The sequence below is a fragment of the Panthera onca genome, chromosome E2, assembly GCF_046562875.1.
Source record: "Panthera onca isolate mPanOnc1 chromosome E2, mPanOnc1 haplotype 2, whole genome shotgun sequence".
NCBI lineage: Eukaryota > Metazoa > Chordata > Mammalia > Carnivora > Felidae > Panthera > Panthera onca.
This window is the reverse complement of record NC_138353.1, coordinates 6,158,051-6,174,784: the sequence shown is the minus strand read 5'-3', so window position 1 is coordinate 6,174,784 and position 16,734 is coordinate 6,158,051. Positions and strand designations below refer to the sequence as shown.

The following is a 16,734-nucleotide window of genomic DNA, read 5'->3' as shown; positions in this document are numbered from 1 at the left end:
ACAAAGGTTTGCAGAGATTTGATGTGACGCTAATGAACACCTGTGAAATGTCATACGTGACCCCCGTAACCACATGCCAGTTCTCAACAGAGGCATGCACAAACTCACGCGGGGACACGCAACCTGTGGACGCCCGTGCCAGCTCACATCCACGTGCAAGCTCACAGAGAAAAGCCTGTGTGATGGTGAGGGACACACAAGTCAGAAGCCCCTTCCCCACCCCCCCCTTGGTCTGAGCAGAAGTCTACAGCCCACACCTGCACCTGGAGGGGATTTTTTTTTTCCCCCAGGCTCTACCCACGTCACTCCTGACGTTTGCCCCACCTCTCCTCTTGGTCTTTGTGTCTTTGTGAAGCCATGAGCCGGTCCACTGAAGGCTGACATTTCTTATTGGAGACACAGCGGGCACCTGGATCCTCTCCCGGCATCAGTGGGAACCGTAGCAGAACCTCCACGGCGGCATCAACGACCCATTTCTCTGTCATCGAGTCAATCTGACAGAGAGTAAAGAGAACCAAGATACAATCAGAGTTCTGCACGGAGGAGGAAGCCTTGAGATATGAGAAGATAATAAACCAGCTCCCAATTCTGTGAGTTCTTCCACTCAGTGTTAATCAGAGAGTAAAGGCTCTTTCCTCTGGTTCAACAGTGAGTTTGCCCACGACCTCCACGCGGGGGAGCCCTGTGCTCGGGGAATGCTGGCGGTCCCAGGAGGGAACTGAGATTCCTGTACCCTGCCCTCTGATCACTGCACATCCCTGTAATTGGCCAGCCGGCAAATATCCACATCGCTAATCACGGGCTTTCACCCATGGTCACCGTCATGGGAGGGGAAGCTGCCTCAGCACTAGACTGGGAGGCCACCTCCTTCCTCCACATGTCACCTGCCCAACCTCTCCCACACTTACATCTCTCTGCGGAATTCCAAGCTGCTTTAAGAACTCTTTCCCCTGTTCCATGGAAAGCCTGTTGGGGTCCATCGGGGTTGGTCAGTCCCAGGGACTCTGTTGCCCTGTGCGGGATAGAAAATGAAACCGCTGAACGCTGCACACCCCTGGACCCCCCCCCCCCCATGCTCAATGCAGCCAGCTCCTACCTCTCTGCCCACCATCTCCCCTTTCACCTTTTGTTCAAACTACATGTGCATATCCTTCTACTAGTAACATAGTACCAATGAATGAGAAATAAGATGATAAATTTTTTCTAAATTTCTCCACTAGACTTAACATGTTTTATATATACATGAAATGCAGATTCCATATTTAGAGACCTTATGTAATACACCATAAAACCCTTGGAAAAAAGTGATCACATAGTTGGTTTCAAAGAGAAAATTCAAAATGTAAGAAAAGTGGATATTTTACATTCTCTAGTTCCCCTCTGGCATAAATGAACAAAATTAAATATAACTACATTATTTAACTTCTTTATCAGATGAACTATTTTCAAACTATGCAATATATTTCCAGCAATTTCTGAAATCAGATTCCTTAAAATCAAAAATGAAATTCAAATGGAAATTATAAAAAAGAGAAAAAAGATAAAACAGTTTATGCCAAAATTTAGGAGCAGGGCAAAACGTGGTTTAGGGGTAAATTCCTTAGTCTAAACATGCATATTATATACAAACATAAAATTTATAGGAAGTTTTCATCTTAAGAAATTGGAGCAAGGAAAATAAAAGATTACAAAAGGAAGAAAGAAATGAAATTGATTAATCAAAACCTAAATGGGATTAGGAGTGCTTGGCTGGCTCAGATGGTGGAGCATGCAATTCTTGAAATCGAGGTGGTGAATTTAAGTCCCACATTGGGTATAGAGTTTCCCATAAACAAACAAGTAAATAAAAGCTAATGGGAAAATGAAGCATAATAGGAAAATATATTGTATCTTCGAAAACAGCAATAGAATACCTTATCCGAGACTGTCATAATAAAAAGACAATAAAATTTATCGTAATAGATTATATTAGGAGGAAAAAAAAGACGAGGGGCATGTGGGTGGCTCAGTCGATTAAACTTCCGACTCTTGATTTTGACTAAGGTCATGATCTCACGGCTGATGAGTTTGAGCCCCGAAATGGGCTCTGCACTGAGACTGTGGAGCCTGTTGAGATTCTCTTTCTCTCTCTCTCTCAAAATAAATACATAAACTTAAAAAAAAAGACCATTTTCCCATAGAAACAGGAAGGAAAGGGGTCAGGGAATCTGTATCTAATCTCAGGGAAACATATTTGAAAACCTAGAATAAAGTATATGTTCCTTTTCAATTTTTATTTTATTTAAGTAAACTCTGTGTCCAACATGGGGCTGGAACACCTGACCCCCTTTTCACATTTTTAAAAAATGTTTATTTATTTTTGAGAGAAAGAGTACCAGCGAGGGAGGGGCAGAGAGAGGGGGACAGAGGATCTGAAGCAGACTCTGTGTTGACAGCAGCAACCCCGATGCAGGGCACAAACTCATGAACTCTGAGATCCCTGAGATCGTGACCTCAGCCAAAGTCAGACGCTCAGCCAACTGAGCCACCCAGCCACCCCTATCCTTTTCACATTTCAAATGGCCAAAACTGAGTAAGGAGGAAGCCTTTCCCAAGTACAAATGAAGGTAGAGTAATTCTTGCCTCTCCATTCGACTGGGAGCTTCATAGCTCAGGTACTGCTGTTTTATTTACAGGTTCAGGATCAGGGTTCCGAATTTCAACCAGCTTTCAAACAAGTTCTCATGAATACACTGGCATAAAAGATAAATTACTAAATCACTCACAGTTTTAAAAACCCTGGGTCTGGGTGATCATTCTCTGCAATGATCTAAAAGTTAACATTTGCTTGGGGCTCCTGGTTAAGGGTCTGACTCTAGATTTCTGCTCAAGTCATGATCTCACGATTCTTCAGATTAAGCCCCAAGTCAGGCTCCTCACTGGCAGCACTAATCCTGCTTGGGATTATCTTTCTCCTTCTCTCTCTGACCCTCCCCTGCTCATGCTCTCTCTGCCTCTTGCCCCCCCCCCTCAAAACTTTAAATAAACTTTAAAAATAAAAAAGGGCCATCTGGGAGGCTCTGTTAGTTGAACAACCAACTATGTTTGTGCTCAGGTCATGATCTCAGGGTTCTGGGATAAAGCCCCATGTCTGGCTCCTTGCTGAACATGAAACCTGCTTAAGATTTTCTCTCTCTCTCTCTCTCTCTCTCTCTGCCCCTCCCCCCAATCACTCTCTCTCTTTCTCTCTCTCTTAAATAAAATAAAATAATAAAAGTTAACATTTGTCTAAAAATTAACATTTTTGAAATAGTTTTTTAATCAGGCTCTGTGCTAAAAATTCCATTAGTTAAGGGGCACCTGGGTGGCTCAGTTGGTTGAGCGTCTGACTTCAGCTCTGGTCATGATCTCACAGCTCGTGAGTTCGAGCCCTGTGTCCAGCTCTGTGCTGACAGCTCAGAGCCTGGAGCCTGCTTCAGATTGTGTGTCTCCCTCTCTCTCTGCCCCTCCCCCACTCATGCTCTGTCTCTCTCTGTCTCAAAAATAAATAAACATTACAAAAAGTTTTTAAAAAATAAAAAAATTCAATTAGTTAAGGAATCCTTACTTCAACACGTAAAATGGCCCTCTCCCCTTATTTCCTCCTATTTCTGTGAGGGGTAAAGGGAGGCCCCAAATAGTCATGGAAACTAACCTGTGATTTTGTGTCTGTCAGTGGCCACTCAGATAACGTAGACGCTGGTCCAATACTACTGGACCCAGAAGGGTTTCCGGGATGACTGAGAAGGTCAGGTCTTCTGCTGGGCTTTTATACAGCTCAGGAATCCCAGGAAATCCCCTTCCACCGATAATCAGCTTATCTTAATTGAGTGTGAGCTCATCTTTGTGTGTGAGCTGGTTTTAGCCGGCTCACCCAGGATGAGAAAGGACGTTTTATTGGAAGAAATGTTTATTGAGTTATTGAGTGTTTACACCCTCAGCACTTTCATTGTATCTCCTATGTCTGTGTCTGATACAATACACTATAATTTGGTCTTTGCCATTCCCAGGGATTTTTAAAAGATAAACCTATAACTAGGCAATTTTAACACTATACACAATGCTGAAAATGTTTACACACATGTTGCCAATGGGAGGGGTTGTGCCTGCATGGGGGCAGGGCTCTATTTGAGATCTCTGAACCTCTGCTCAGTATCGTTTGAGCCAAAAATTGCCCCAAAGAATAAAATCTCATTTTTAAAAAATAGTTACGCATATGCCAATGCACTGGCTGATTCCTTCTGCATCTTGCTGCAGATGGGATAAGGTTAGTCTCCCCAAGGCAAGGAGCTCATTGGCATCCAGGGATTCAAAAACCAAGGGGGAAGAATGGCTTTCTTTATGCACGGAATCAGAGCCCCGCTCAGATGCAGGGAATGCCAGCATTCCCGGACTCCACGGCCAGGGCCAGGTTCCAAGATAGCGCAGGCAGGATGCTGCTCTCCGGTCCCCAGGGGACCTGCAAACCAGCAGGTCTGGCTGAGCTGGGAGGGAGATGCTCTGCCATGGAAAGGGATCTCGGGAAGATTTGTTTATGAGGACAGACGGGTGCAGAAGGAGATGGGCGGAGCTCAGCAGAATTCACAGGGAGGCATTTCGCTGGGTGGGGTCGGCATTCAGGTGGGTTTCTCCACCCACATGCTTCCTGACTCTCTCCTAGGACTGGGGAAAGGGAAGGCTCTTCTGCATTTCCGAGTCCTTCTGCCAGGGGATGCGGGGGCGATGTGGGGGTGGGTATATTGAGGACCCATTTCTCAAAACGCAGGGGTGATGTCCAAGATAATCTCATCTGAAGGCGAAGCTCAGAGAATTAGGAGGAGAAAGAGAAGGGGGAGGAGGAAGGAATGACTGGTTTCAGGTAAATGTCCCATCCTAGATGGATTAATGTGTTCTCCCTGTCTCTACAAACACCATATTCTTAGACCTTGAAAACATTGATTTCTCTACCTCCGATGTTCCAGCCTAGTGAGTTTTTAAAACCACTTTGGTCCCTCGATTCTCATTCAAGTCAAGGTTGGCTCACTCGAAAAATAAAAACAGATTATTTTTGTGGTTTTATGTATTCTAATGTGAAAAGCATTGAGAACGGTTTCCAGTAAATGGAAAATGGTAAAATTCTTTGTTTTTGCTCTTCTCAAAACTACTTTAAACCCTGTTATTTCTCTAAAATTTCTTGATTACAAAGTGCTTCGTTAAACCTTTCCTCAGTATCTTAATTCTCTGTCACTCAGAGTGTGAACCACAGATTGGCAGTATTTGCATCAGAGATCTTCCACAAATGGAGAAGCTTTGGTCCCACCCAGCATTTTTCTATAAAGTTCTGCTATTTAACATGGTCTCCAGGTAATCACTGAGTACATGAAAATTTGAAAAGTGCATTACTTTTTTTTTGTAAGAAATATACCAGTAAGTTTATTTCAAATTAAAAAAAAGATTTTTTTAACGTTTATTTATTTTTGAGACAGAGAGAGACAGAGCATGAACGGGGGGGAGGGTCAGAGAGAGAGGGAGACACAGAATCTGAAACAGGCTCCAGGCTCTGAGCTGTCAGCACAGAGCCTGACACGGGGCTTGAACTCACGGACTGTGAGATCATGACCTGAGCTCAAGTCGGACGCCCGACGGAGACACCCAGGTGCCCCAGTAAGTTTATCTCAAAATCTATCTGCATACAAAAGTGTTTATGTTTATAAGGAGTAAAGTGCATTTCTAAGTCACCCTGCACCTCCTGAAAAATACACAACACTATGTATGATTTAAAAAAGAGCTCTTAGGGGCGCCTGGGTGGCTCAGTCAGTTGATTGTCTGACTTGGTTCGGGTCATGATCTCACAAACTGTGAGCCCCATGTCGGGCTCTGTGCTGACAGCTCAGAGCCTGGAGCCTGGTTCGGATTCTGTGTCCCCCTCTCTCTATCTGCCCCTCTCTCACTTGCTCTGTCTCTCCCTCAAAAATAAGTAAAAACATTAAAAAAAATTTTTTAAAGAGCTCTTAGATATGCATATAGGTGCGTATTAGATAGGTGGACAGGTGCTGGATAGACAGACAATCTGTGTTGCTTCCATGCCTGTATGTTTTTTAGTTCCTCAAAAATATTGTATTGATGATAGTTGTTAACAACTCTCGCGTTACCCTCTTTCTTTCAATCAGTATCTAAGACTAAATTAAAGAATATTATTCTCCCAGGGAGCGTGAGTGGCTCAGTCAGTTAAGCATCTGAGTCTTGATTACAGTTCAGATCATGATCTCATGGTTGGTGAGACTGAGCCCCATGATGGGCTCCGTGGGATTCTCTCTCTCCTTCCCTCAGTGCCCCTCCCCCACTTCTGTGAGAGCACCGACGTTCTCTCTCTCTTTCTCAAAAAGAATTTAAAATTTTTTAATTAAAATAAGGATTATTTCCCCAAAAAGTTACTTATTGAATCCATCAGATCGCTCATATCAACTGAAACAGTTCTTGCAACCCTTTCCTTTTGTCTTGGGGTAAATTAAGAAGTCTTCTCTTGAGTCTTGCCAAATGTGTTTTCATTTCAGAAAATGTTTCCCTTCAGAATTTTATGTCCATATAAAATTGACAGTGGGAATGCCTGGATGCTCTTTAACCCTGAACTGAAGTGGAAACACTGCTTGGATTTTGTCCTTGAGCGCTGGGCTATGCAGAGATAGATCGGGAGTTTGGGACAGAAGCCCTATGTATCCCCGTTCTCATGGAAACTTCAGCCCCGCTCACACTGCTTCTTAGAAGGATGATGTTCTAATCTTTCCTGAGATTCCCTCTCTTCCGTTGTCTCCTCACTGCAGTATAATTGATTCTAAGTGGGAAAAGGAAAATGCTGGCCGCTGAGAGGAGAACTGTCTTACTCGATTATTCTGTTTTACACAAATTCTGATTTTTTTTCAAAAAACAATTCTTCTGTAGGCAGCTGGGAAAAAGAAAGAGGCGCTGCACCCCACACGGGATCTGTGAGGCACCGAGCCCAGCTTCACATCACCACAGGCACAAGTCTCCTCAGACGACACTTAGCAGTCTTCTGTCATCAGAAGACATACCTTCAGGTGGACCTGTGGGTGGAGACAGAAGTCCCAGGTCTGCATCACAGAGGAATGGAGCAGTCATGAAGGAGACCCAAGTATGGAAGCTGGAGCCAAAAGAAGGAAGTGGACCCTCCCCTCGCCCACCCTTCTCCAGTCCTGCAGACCCTCCACCTCCCCTCTTGTCATATCGTGCATATATTTTTGTTGACTCTGTTTATTCCTCATGCAACCCCTACATCACAGGGGTCCACCTTCACTCTCTGGAAATCTTGGTTATGATACCATCCTTTCCACAAATTTAAAGGTCAGAAGCTTCCCCAAGAGTTGTTGCCAATTCTCAGGGATCAATACTCTCATGATTTTCTCTGTTCTCCCCTTAACCTTTCCCCATAAAACCCATCTTTGCCTCATATCCACACAGACCTAGAACTCAGCCCCCAACATCACCAACCTGAAAGAATGCACGTGGAGACAAAATGGGCTAGTTCTCCATGTGGTCTTTATTCAAGACTCTGAAAGCGTGATGGTGGGCGAGGAGCCCTGGCACACCCAGCAGTGTAATGAGTGCAAATCCGCACAGCACATTTCCACTTGACCCAAGAAAATAATTCCACATATTGACATTTCCACTTGACCCAAGAAAATAATTCCACAGCATGGTATACTATTTACCGTATAGACTCCGCCTATGCCAGAAAGGAGGGCATCCAGGACACGTGCAATATCAGACCCCCAACACTCCAACTTTTCCACTTTGTGCCTTAACCTAGAGTAGCAATACTCACATCATTTTTTATACATTGCACATCATGATATCCTTGTGGGTGGTTGCAAAGAGGGAAGTATAAAAGATGGATTCATGAAGAGGCAGGTACTGCTCTCTTCTTGCATACATGGCTATGATGGCTAGATACACATACATGCGTGTGAGTGTAATTTTTGAGATATGGTGGGACTGTGGGAGTCCATGTGAGTGTGAGTCGTAGTAGGCATGTATGATTTTGGCTGAGAGTTTGTACATAGGCATGGGCATGAGTTGGTGAGAGAATATGTGTGTCTATAAGTATGTGAGTATATGTGACTGTGTGATTTATATGGAGGTGTGTGCATGTGTTTGTATGTGTGTGCATGCGTGTGTGCTCACATGCATGTGCAGTAGAGGCTGCCCACCGTATGGCTCTCATCCCAGGCTTGGAATTTGACAGGCATTGGATAGTGGGCCTGGATAAGATGTAGATTTGTTTGTAGGAGAAAATTAATGGGTAATCTGAACTCCTATTTTATATTTCTTCATGTGTTACAAAAGCAACAGTTCTCATTACTGAAAATACATCAAAAAACAAGTATGGAAAACTGTGGTAACCATCCAGTGCTCTTGAATTGCATATGTAGCATTTATTTCACAGAAAAGGAACCATCTGAGGCTTAATTTAGACTCCCAAAGTAATTGGCATTGAGTGCCTTTGAGTTTCAACTTTTGAAAACCCTCAGGTATTTTTTCTGGTACCAACTTTTTGCTTCTAATTTAATGGTAGTTCACCTCTGTGGTCTGAAGATTAGGAAGAAATCACTCTTGGGTGGAAGAACTTGTCAGCAAAGCAGATCCAGGGAGAGACACCTACTCGTTCCCAGTCCCTCACCTGTCAGACCTCTGCGTTTTGCTCCCCTCCACATGAGACCTGTCTGCCTTCAGGAATGGAAAACAGCCTGTACCAGTCATTTCAATGGTCCCTTTGTAGTTATTAACTGGAAATTGGTAATTGGTTGCAGTAATTACCAACTTCAGAAAACAAGTTCTTTATAAATGTTCTCAGATCCCCAGCCGGCGCTGTCATGGCCACTAAAGATGAAATGATAATTGCAATTCTGAAGGGAGGGGAGGTCACGATCACTGCCCCATAACACAGGGTCTCGTTTCTGCCTCCCTCCCACATGCATGAGCCCTCATGACCTTGCACTGAGTTCACCATCCACACGGAGGGATGTTTCTGGGAAAATATTTTCCATTTCAGTCTGAGAAGCAAGTCTATAAGGTATAGACGTCTATGGGGAGTAAATGTGGGTAAGTGATTGTATATGAAACGGGGATTATTCTGGGTTTGAGACGGATCCAGTGTCATAGCCACAGAAACATGAGCTTAGTAAAGAGAGATGGGGTCCTAGACTTTACCCAATGCCTGCTGGCTCCTGGTGTGATTTATTGTAATCCACAATGACAATGATTGTGGGTATTTAATCCAGTGAAAAGGAATCCTGATTTTTCAGGTAATTTGAGCCAGAGTTATTTTTTTTTTTTAACGTTTATTTATTTTTGAGGGACAGAGAGAGACAGAGGGTGAGCACGGGAGGGGCAGAAACAGAATCGGAAACAGGCTCCAGACCCTGAGCTGTCAGCACAGAGCTCGACGTGGGACTCGAACCCACAAACTGTGAGATCATGACCTGAGCAGAAGTTGGACGCTTAACCAACTGAGCCACCCAGGCGCCCCATTTTTTTCCCTGGCCTGTACATCTGAAAGCAATTGCTTTCAGCCTACCTTACAGGAATCAAAGACCAACTTGGTAGCATTACTAGAGGTGTGCCTGTAATCCCTACATGTTTATAATAAGGACTAGGATAAATAAATCTGTACGGGGGGCGCCTGGGTGGCTCAGTCGGTCAAGCAGCCGACTTCGGCTCAGGTCATGATCTCGCAGTCTGTGAGTTCAAGCCCCGCGTCCGGCTCTGTGCTGACCGCTCAGAGCCTGGAGCCTGTTTCAGATTCTGTGTCTCCCTCTCTCTCTGACCCTCCCCCATTCATGCTCTCTCTCTGTCTCAAAAATAAATAAACGTTAAAAAAATTTTTTTTAAAAATAAATCTGTACGAATCATGCAATCTTGTGAACAAACAGGATATCCCAATGACAACTGCCAGAATAGAAATGTTTTCTCTAACTCTGAGTATGATGTGCTTAATGGAGACAGTAGTATCTCTGCTGAAAATATCATGGTCTGTGGATTACGGTGAGACTGTTTTCTTCTGGAAGCTATTGAAAATAGCATTTAAGGAAAAGACAGTTCTGTAATAATGTGTTTCAAAGAGTCGCTGTTAGGCTTACGTGTATCCTATGGTGTTTTATCTGGTATCAGTTGTAAATTCTATAACATCAATTTGTAAAGCACACAACGGTCCTGTATTAGAGTTTACAATTTGCATATGTCATATTTTAATATATTTCAGAGAACTTACCACATGGTTAATAGTTCCTAACCTGGTATTAATAAATAAGCATATGATCTAAATTACTAATACTTCAGTTTTTACCTTACTCTATTTTATCCCATATTAGAATTCAACATCCCATACTTCAGGGCAAGACATGAGATTATGATAGGTTTCCTTATACTTTTGTTCTTGACATAAAGGCAAATGCCCCAAAGGTTTTTTTCTTTCTGTTTCCATCCTACTCTTGAGTCATTCTTGCTTGCATTCATTCAATTCAATTTGTCATGGGACAGGTTCCTATAACATGAATCTGCAATCAGTGCATCTACATTTTATTAAATCTCTAAAGCTTTATTCATTTTGATATTGGTCTACAGAACAAATCTTTACACATCGTGAAAGTTATAACAAAAATTATAAAGTAACATACTATCAAGCTAAAATAAAAAGGCAAAGCTAAAACCAAAACTCTATATATAGATTTTTCAAAGAACACAGCTGTCTAGCTTACTTAGCATAGTATAGCCATTAGATGCACTGTGTCTGCAAACAACTCAGCCAGATTCAAGTCCACACTTTGCCCCAAGTACGGTATGAATTTAGGCAAATCACCTATCCTGTCTGCATTCTCCTTGTCTTTAAAATGAAAGGGATAGTAGTGATGACTCAGAGTTTTGTTTAAAAAGTAAGTTACAACATGTATGAACCTCATAGCAATGGCTCGTACATTGTTATTTGCTTTAAACGCTTGGGGCGCCTGGGTGCCTGAGTCAGTTGCACATCTGACTTCAGCTCAGGTTGCGATCTCATGGTTCTTGAATGTAAGCCCTACATCGGGTTGGCTGCTGTCAGCACGGAGCCTGCTTTGGATATCCCAATGCTCACTCTCTCTCAAAACTGAATAAACAATTTTTTAAAAAAGGTTATATACTCAACTCTTGAAAATCTCTTTAAAAATTAATATTTCTCTTGTTAACCTTTATTGATATACAATTGACATGCCAAAAATCGCACATATTTAATGTACATATTTTGATGAGTTTGGAAATCTGCTTACCTATGTGATGCCATCACCACAATCAAGGTACTAAAATATCCAGCACTTCCAAAACATTCCTTGTGTTCCTGTGTGTGTGTGTATGTGTGTTTGGTCAGAGCACTTCACTTAAAGTATAGGCTCTTTTCATAATTGGAAGTACACAATACTGTACTACTAACTATAGTCACCATATTGTACAACAGATCTCTATAACTCACTCATCTTGTAAAACTGAAACTTTACACACATTGAACAATTCCCCATTCCCCCTCCCTCCAGCCCCTGGCAACCACTGTTCTATTCTCTGCTTCTATGGGTTTGACTATTTTAGATTCTGCATGTAAGTGAAATCATACCGTATTTTTCTTTCTGTGATTCGCTTATTTCACTTAGCATAACGTCTTCTATGTTCATCCAAGTAGGAGTTCCTTCTTTTTGAAGCTTAGATAATATCTCATTGTATGTATATACTCCACTTTCCTCATCCATTCATAGTCAATGGGCATTTCAATTGCTTCCATAACTTGGCTATTGTGAATGATGCTGTAATGAATGTGGGAATGCAGACACCTCTTTGAGACCTTGGTTTCAATTTTTTTGTATATATACCAAGAAGTGGGATTTCTGGATGATGAGATAGTTCTATCACATTTTTTTTTTTTAGGAACTTCTATACTTTTCCATGGTGGCTGCAATATTCTACATTTCTACCAGTAGTGTATAAGGACTCCAATTTTTCCACATCCTTACCAACATTTGTTATCTTTGGGGCTTGGAAGATACTAGTCATTCTAACAGATGTGAGATAACATCTCATTGTGGATTTGATCTGCATTTCCCTGATGATTAGTAGAGTCGAGCACCTTTTCATATCCTTGATCATTCATATGTTCTTTGGAGAAATGTCTATTCCTAAAGTTGCCCATTTCTTAATTGGGTTATTTGGTGGTTTCTTCTATTGAGTTGTTGGAGATTCTTATGTTTTGCATATTAAACCCTTGTCAGATGAATGCTTTGCAAGTATTTTGTCCCGTTCCATAGATTGCCTTTTCACTTTCGTGATTATTTCCTTTGCTCTGCAGAAGCTTTTTAGTTTTATATAATCCCACTTGTGTTTTTTTGGTTTTGCTGCCTCTGCTGTTGATATCAGATCCAGGAAATCATTGCCAAGACCAATGCCAAGAAGATTTTCCCCTATGTTTTCCTGAAGGGGTTTTACAGTTTCACATCTTATGTTTAAGTCTTTCATCCATTTTGAGTTGATTTGTTGTGTATGGTCAAAGATAGGGGTCCAATTTCACCCTTTTACATATGGATATCTAGTTTTCTCAACACCATTTCGAAGGAGAAACTAATGATAAGTGGAGAATATTGGATTTTAGTTGACAAGATGCATGATGCCCACACCTCATATTCCCATGCAGGATCCTCTGGTTCTGAAGATAAATCTCAGTGACTGGAAACTGGCAGAATGGCCTCCAGGGATTTGGTCATAGGAGTGATCTTCTTAACCCAAACCGTGGTCGGAATCTTGGGGAATTTCTCTCTTCTTTACCATTATCTCTTCCTCTCCTTCACTGGGTGCAGGTTGAGGCCCACAGATTTGATTGTCAAACACCTGGTTGCAGCCAACTCCTTATCCCTCCTCTGTAAAGGAGTCCCCCAGACGATGGCAGCTTTCGGGTGGAACAATTTTCCAGGTGATTTTGGATGCAAACTTCTTTTCTATCTTCACAGAATAGGCAGGGGTGTGTCCATAGGCAGCACCTGCCTCTTGAGTGCCTTCCAGGCCATCACAATCAGCCCCCAGAATGCCAGGGGGACAAAACTTAAAAGGAAAGCTCTCAAGTACATTGACTTCTCTATATTCCTGTGCTGGACCGTCTGCATACTGGTAAATATCATTTGCCCTATCCATGTGACTGGCAAACGGAACAACGTGAGCATCTCAATGAGAAAGGATTTGCAATACTGTTCTGGGACAACTAATAACAAAATCACACAATTGCTACATGCAGCATTGTTATCATTCCCTGATGTGTTATGTTTGGGGCTCATGGTCTGGGCCAGTGGCCACATGGTCTTCATCCTGCACAGGCACAGGCAGAGGGTCCAGCACATTCACAGCACTAATGTCTCCCCCAGATCCTCTCCTGAGTCCAGAGCCACCCAGAGCATCCTCGTCCTGGTGAGCACCTTTGTGTGTTTCTACTCCCTCTCCTCCATCTGCCAAGTCTTTATTGCTGTTTTCGATAATCCCAGCTGGTTGCTGGTGAGCGTCTCCGCCTTCATCAGTGGATGTTTCCCAACTGCCTGCCCCTTTGTTCTCATGAACTGTAACTCCTGTGTGTCCAGGTTCTACCTTCCCTGGCTGAGGTACACAACATCCACGAAAGTGATAACAAACGCGTAAATTGTACGTTTTTGCGCAGTGTACAGTTGTTACTTCATTCATTCCCCGAGCTGCCAGCATAATGACGCAACAATCACATCCCAGGAGAGTGGTCAGCAAGCCAGAATGAGCATCTGTCCCAATAAAAAACAATCAGTGGTAATAGTAAATGTGAATGAAATATTAATGCAATTATTATGAAAATACTTATGTAATTGAAATTTTGTTCACACTTCCAGTGAAATAGTTTGGAATCTGTGCAATTAAAACATGTTCCTGAAACAATCTAGAGATTGTGAGGGAGTATTTGAGTGTTGTGATTTTTAATTTGACATACTAAATATATCCAGAAATTAACTACGCTTGGAATTGTTGAAAAGTTGCAAGAGAAGTCAACATGTGAGACGGCCATTCAAGAAAGTGAAGAAAAGAATGTTCTCAAGTAATAATGAAGTAGGATGGGGTGATGGTGGAGGGCAAATTCAGGTTCAGTTAGGAACATTTGGGACTAAGTTATAAAATTTGTAGTTTAAACCTTAGGGAGACAGTAATCTTTAAAATATGATGACATGGAGGGATATTAGCACATTTAAGGCATTTAACATAGAAATGGACAAAGGGACCTGGGTTGGGACAAAAGAGAGCACAAAAACCTGTTGTCACTGATGAAAAAAGTGAGTGGGTGGCAATTTTAAAAAACACATCAGGCAACCTACTGAATGGGAGAAGATATTTGCAAATGATATATCTAATAAGGGGTAAGGGGTTAATGTTCAAAATATATAAGGAGCTCACACAGCTCAACCAAAAAATAATAATAATCTGATTTTAAAATGAGCAGAGGAGTGCATCTGGGTGGCTCAGTTGGTTAAGTGTCTGACTTTAGCTCAGGTCTTGATCTCAGAGTGTGTGAACTCGAGCCCCACATCAGGCTCTGTGCTGACAGCTCAGAGCCTGGAGCCTACTTCAGATTCTGTGTCTCCCTCTCTCTCCCCCTCCCCTACTCTCACTCTGTCTCTCTCTCTCAAAAATAAATAAACATAAGAAAACTTTTTTAAAAAATGGACATGGGGGGCGCCTGGGTGGCTCAGTCGGTTGAGTGTCCAACTTCGGCTCTGGTCAACAAACTCACAGACTGTGAGTTCAAGCCCCGCGTCGGGCTCTGTGCTGACAGCTCAGAGCCTGGAGCCTGTTTCAGATTCTGTGTCTCCTTCCCCTGTTCATGCTCTGTCTCTCTCTGTCTCAAAAAAATAAAGGTTAAAAAAAAATGGACATAGGACCTGAATCGACATGTTTCCAAAAAAGACACTCACATGGCCAACAGACACATGAAAAGATGTTTCATATCACTAATCGTCAGGGAAATGCAAATCAAAACCACAATGAGATATCATCTCACACCAGTTAGAGTGGCTAGTATCAAAGATATAAGAAATAACAAGTGTTGGCAAGGATATAGAGAAAAGGGAGCCCTTGTGCATTATTGGTAGAAATGTCAGTTAGTGCAGCCACTTTAGTGGCCACTAGTAAACAGTATGGAGATTTCCACAAAGTATTAAAATCAGAAATATAATACAACCCAATAATTCAACTTTTGAGTATATGCCTGAGGAAAATTAAAACACTAATTTGAAAAGATACACACAATGCCGCTGTTTACAGCATTAGTTAAATAGCTAAGGTATGGAAGCATTCTGGGTGTCCATCAATAGATAAAAATGGGATATATATACATGATGGAATATTACTCAACCATAAACAAGAATGAAATCATGTCATTTGTGACAACATGAATAGACCTAGAGTTTATTATGTTCCATGAAATAAGTCAGAGAGAGAAGGACAAATACCATATGATTTCACTTATTTGTGGAATCTAAAAATCAAAAGAAATGAATGAATGAACAACAACAACAAAAGAGACACATACTCACAAACACAGAGAATGAACTGGTGGTTGCCAGTGGGGAGGGTGTAGAGGGATAGATGAAAGAAATGAAGGGGACTAAGAGGCACACACTTTCAGTGATAAAATAAATAATCCATGAGGATGAAGAGTTACAGCATAGGGAATATAGTCAATTATACAGTAACAACTGTGTGAGGCGACAGACGGTGACCATACTTATCATGGTGAGCATATCAGAATGTACATAGTTGTCAAATCACTACGTTGTACACCTGAAACTAATATGATATTATGTGTCAACTCTACTTCAATTAAAAATTTTAAAAAAGGAAAAAAACGCAAATACATGCCATCTGGGATAAACTGGCATGAATTTGTAGAAGGTAGGTTTTTCTTTAAAGTGTGAGGATGCCAGTTGGCCATGTTGGAATGAGGGAGATTTGGGAGGAGCACCCTCAAATATCTAAGGTGAGGAAGTAAGGGGAGGCTTCCACTTTACTGAAATTCACTTCAATGGATAAAGAAAATGTGGTGTATCCATATACAATGGAACATTATCCAGCAACACAAAAGAAGGAAATCCTACCATTTGCAACAACACAGATGGCTCTCGAGGGCATTCTGCTAAGCAAGATAAGTCAGATAGACAAAGATGCATATATGACATATATGATATTGTTTGCATGTGGAATATAAATAAAACCAAACTCCTAGACAATAGAATGGTCATTGACAGGGATGGGTGCCAGGGGAGATGGGGAGACGGTAGTCAAAGGGTACAACCTTCCAGTTATAAGATGAATAAGTTTCTGGGGTTCTAATGTACAGCATGGTGACTACAGCTAACAATACTGTGTTATATACTTGGAAGTTGCTAAGAGAATAGATTTTAAACATTCCCAATATACCAAAAAAAGAATTACGTAATGAGATAAAGGTCTTAACTACCCCTGTTGTGGTATTCATTTTGCAATATATATGTGTATCAAATTGTCACCTTGTATATCTTAAACTTGTGCAATGTTACATGTCAATTGTATCTCAATAAAACTGGGAGGGAAAAACGCTCATCGTCTTCATGGTGGTTGCTTAAGATACTAGAATCCCTTCCATATTGTGGGAGGATGCCAATAGTT

The 16,734-nt window shown here is 41.8% G+C and overlaps 1 protein-coding gene across 1 annotated transcript; it reads left to right on the top strand.

The window, feature by feature from the left end:
* The first annotated feature begins 12,768 nt into the window (after positions 1 to 12,768).
* Positions 12,769 to 13,779, top strand: LOC144614648 (vomeronasal type-1 receptor 4-like). The gene has a single exon (XM_078439091.2). The coding sequence runs from the start codon at positions 12,769 to 12,771 to the stop codon at positions 13,708 to 13,710; it is 942 nt and encodes a 313-aa protein (XP_078295217.2). The 3' UTR covers positions 13,711 to 13,779.
* The last annotated feature ends 2,955 nt before the right edge of the window (positions 13,780 to 16,734 follow it).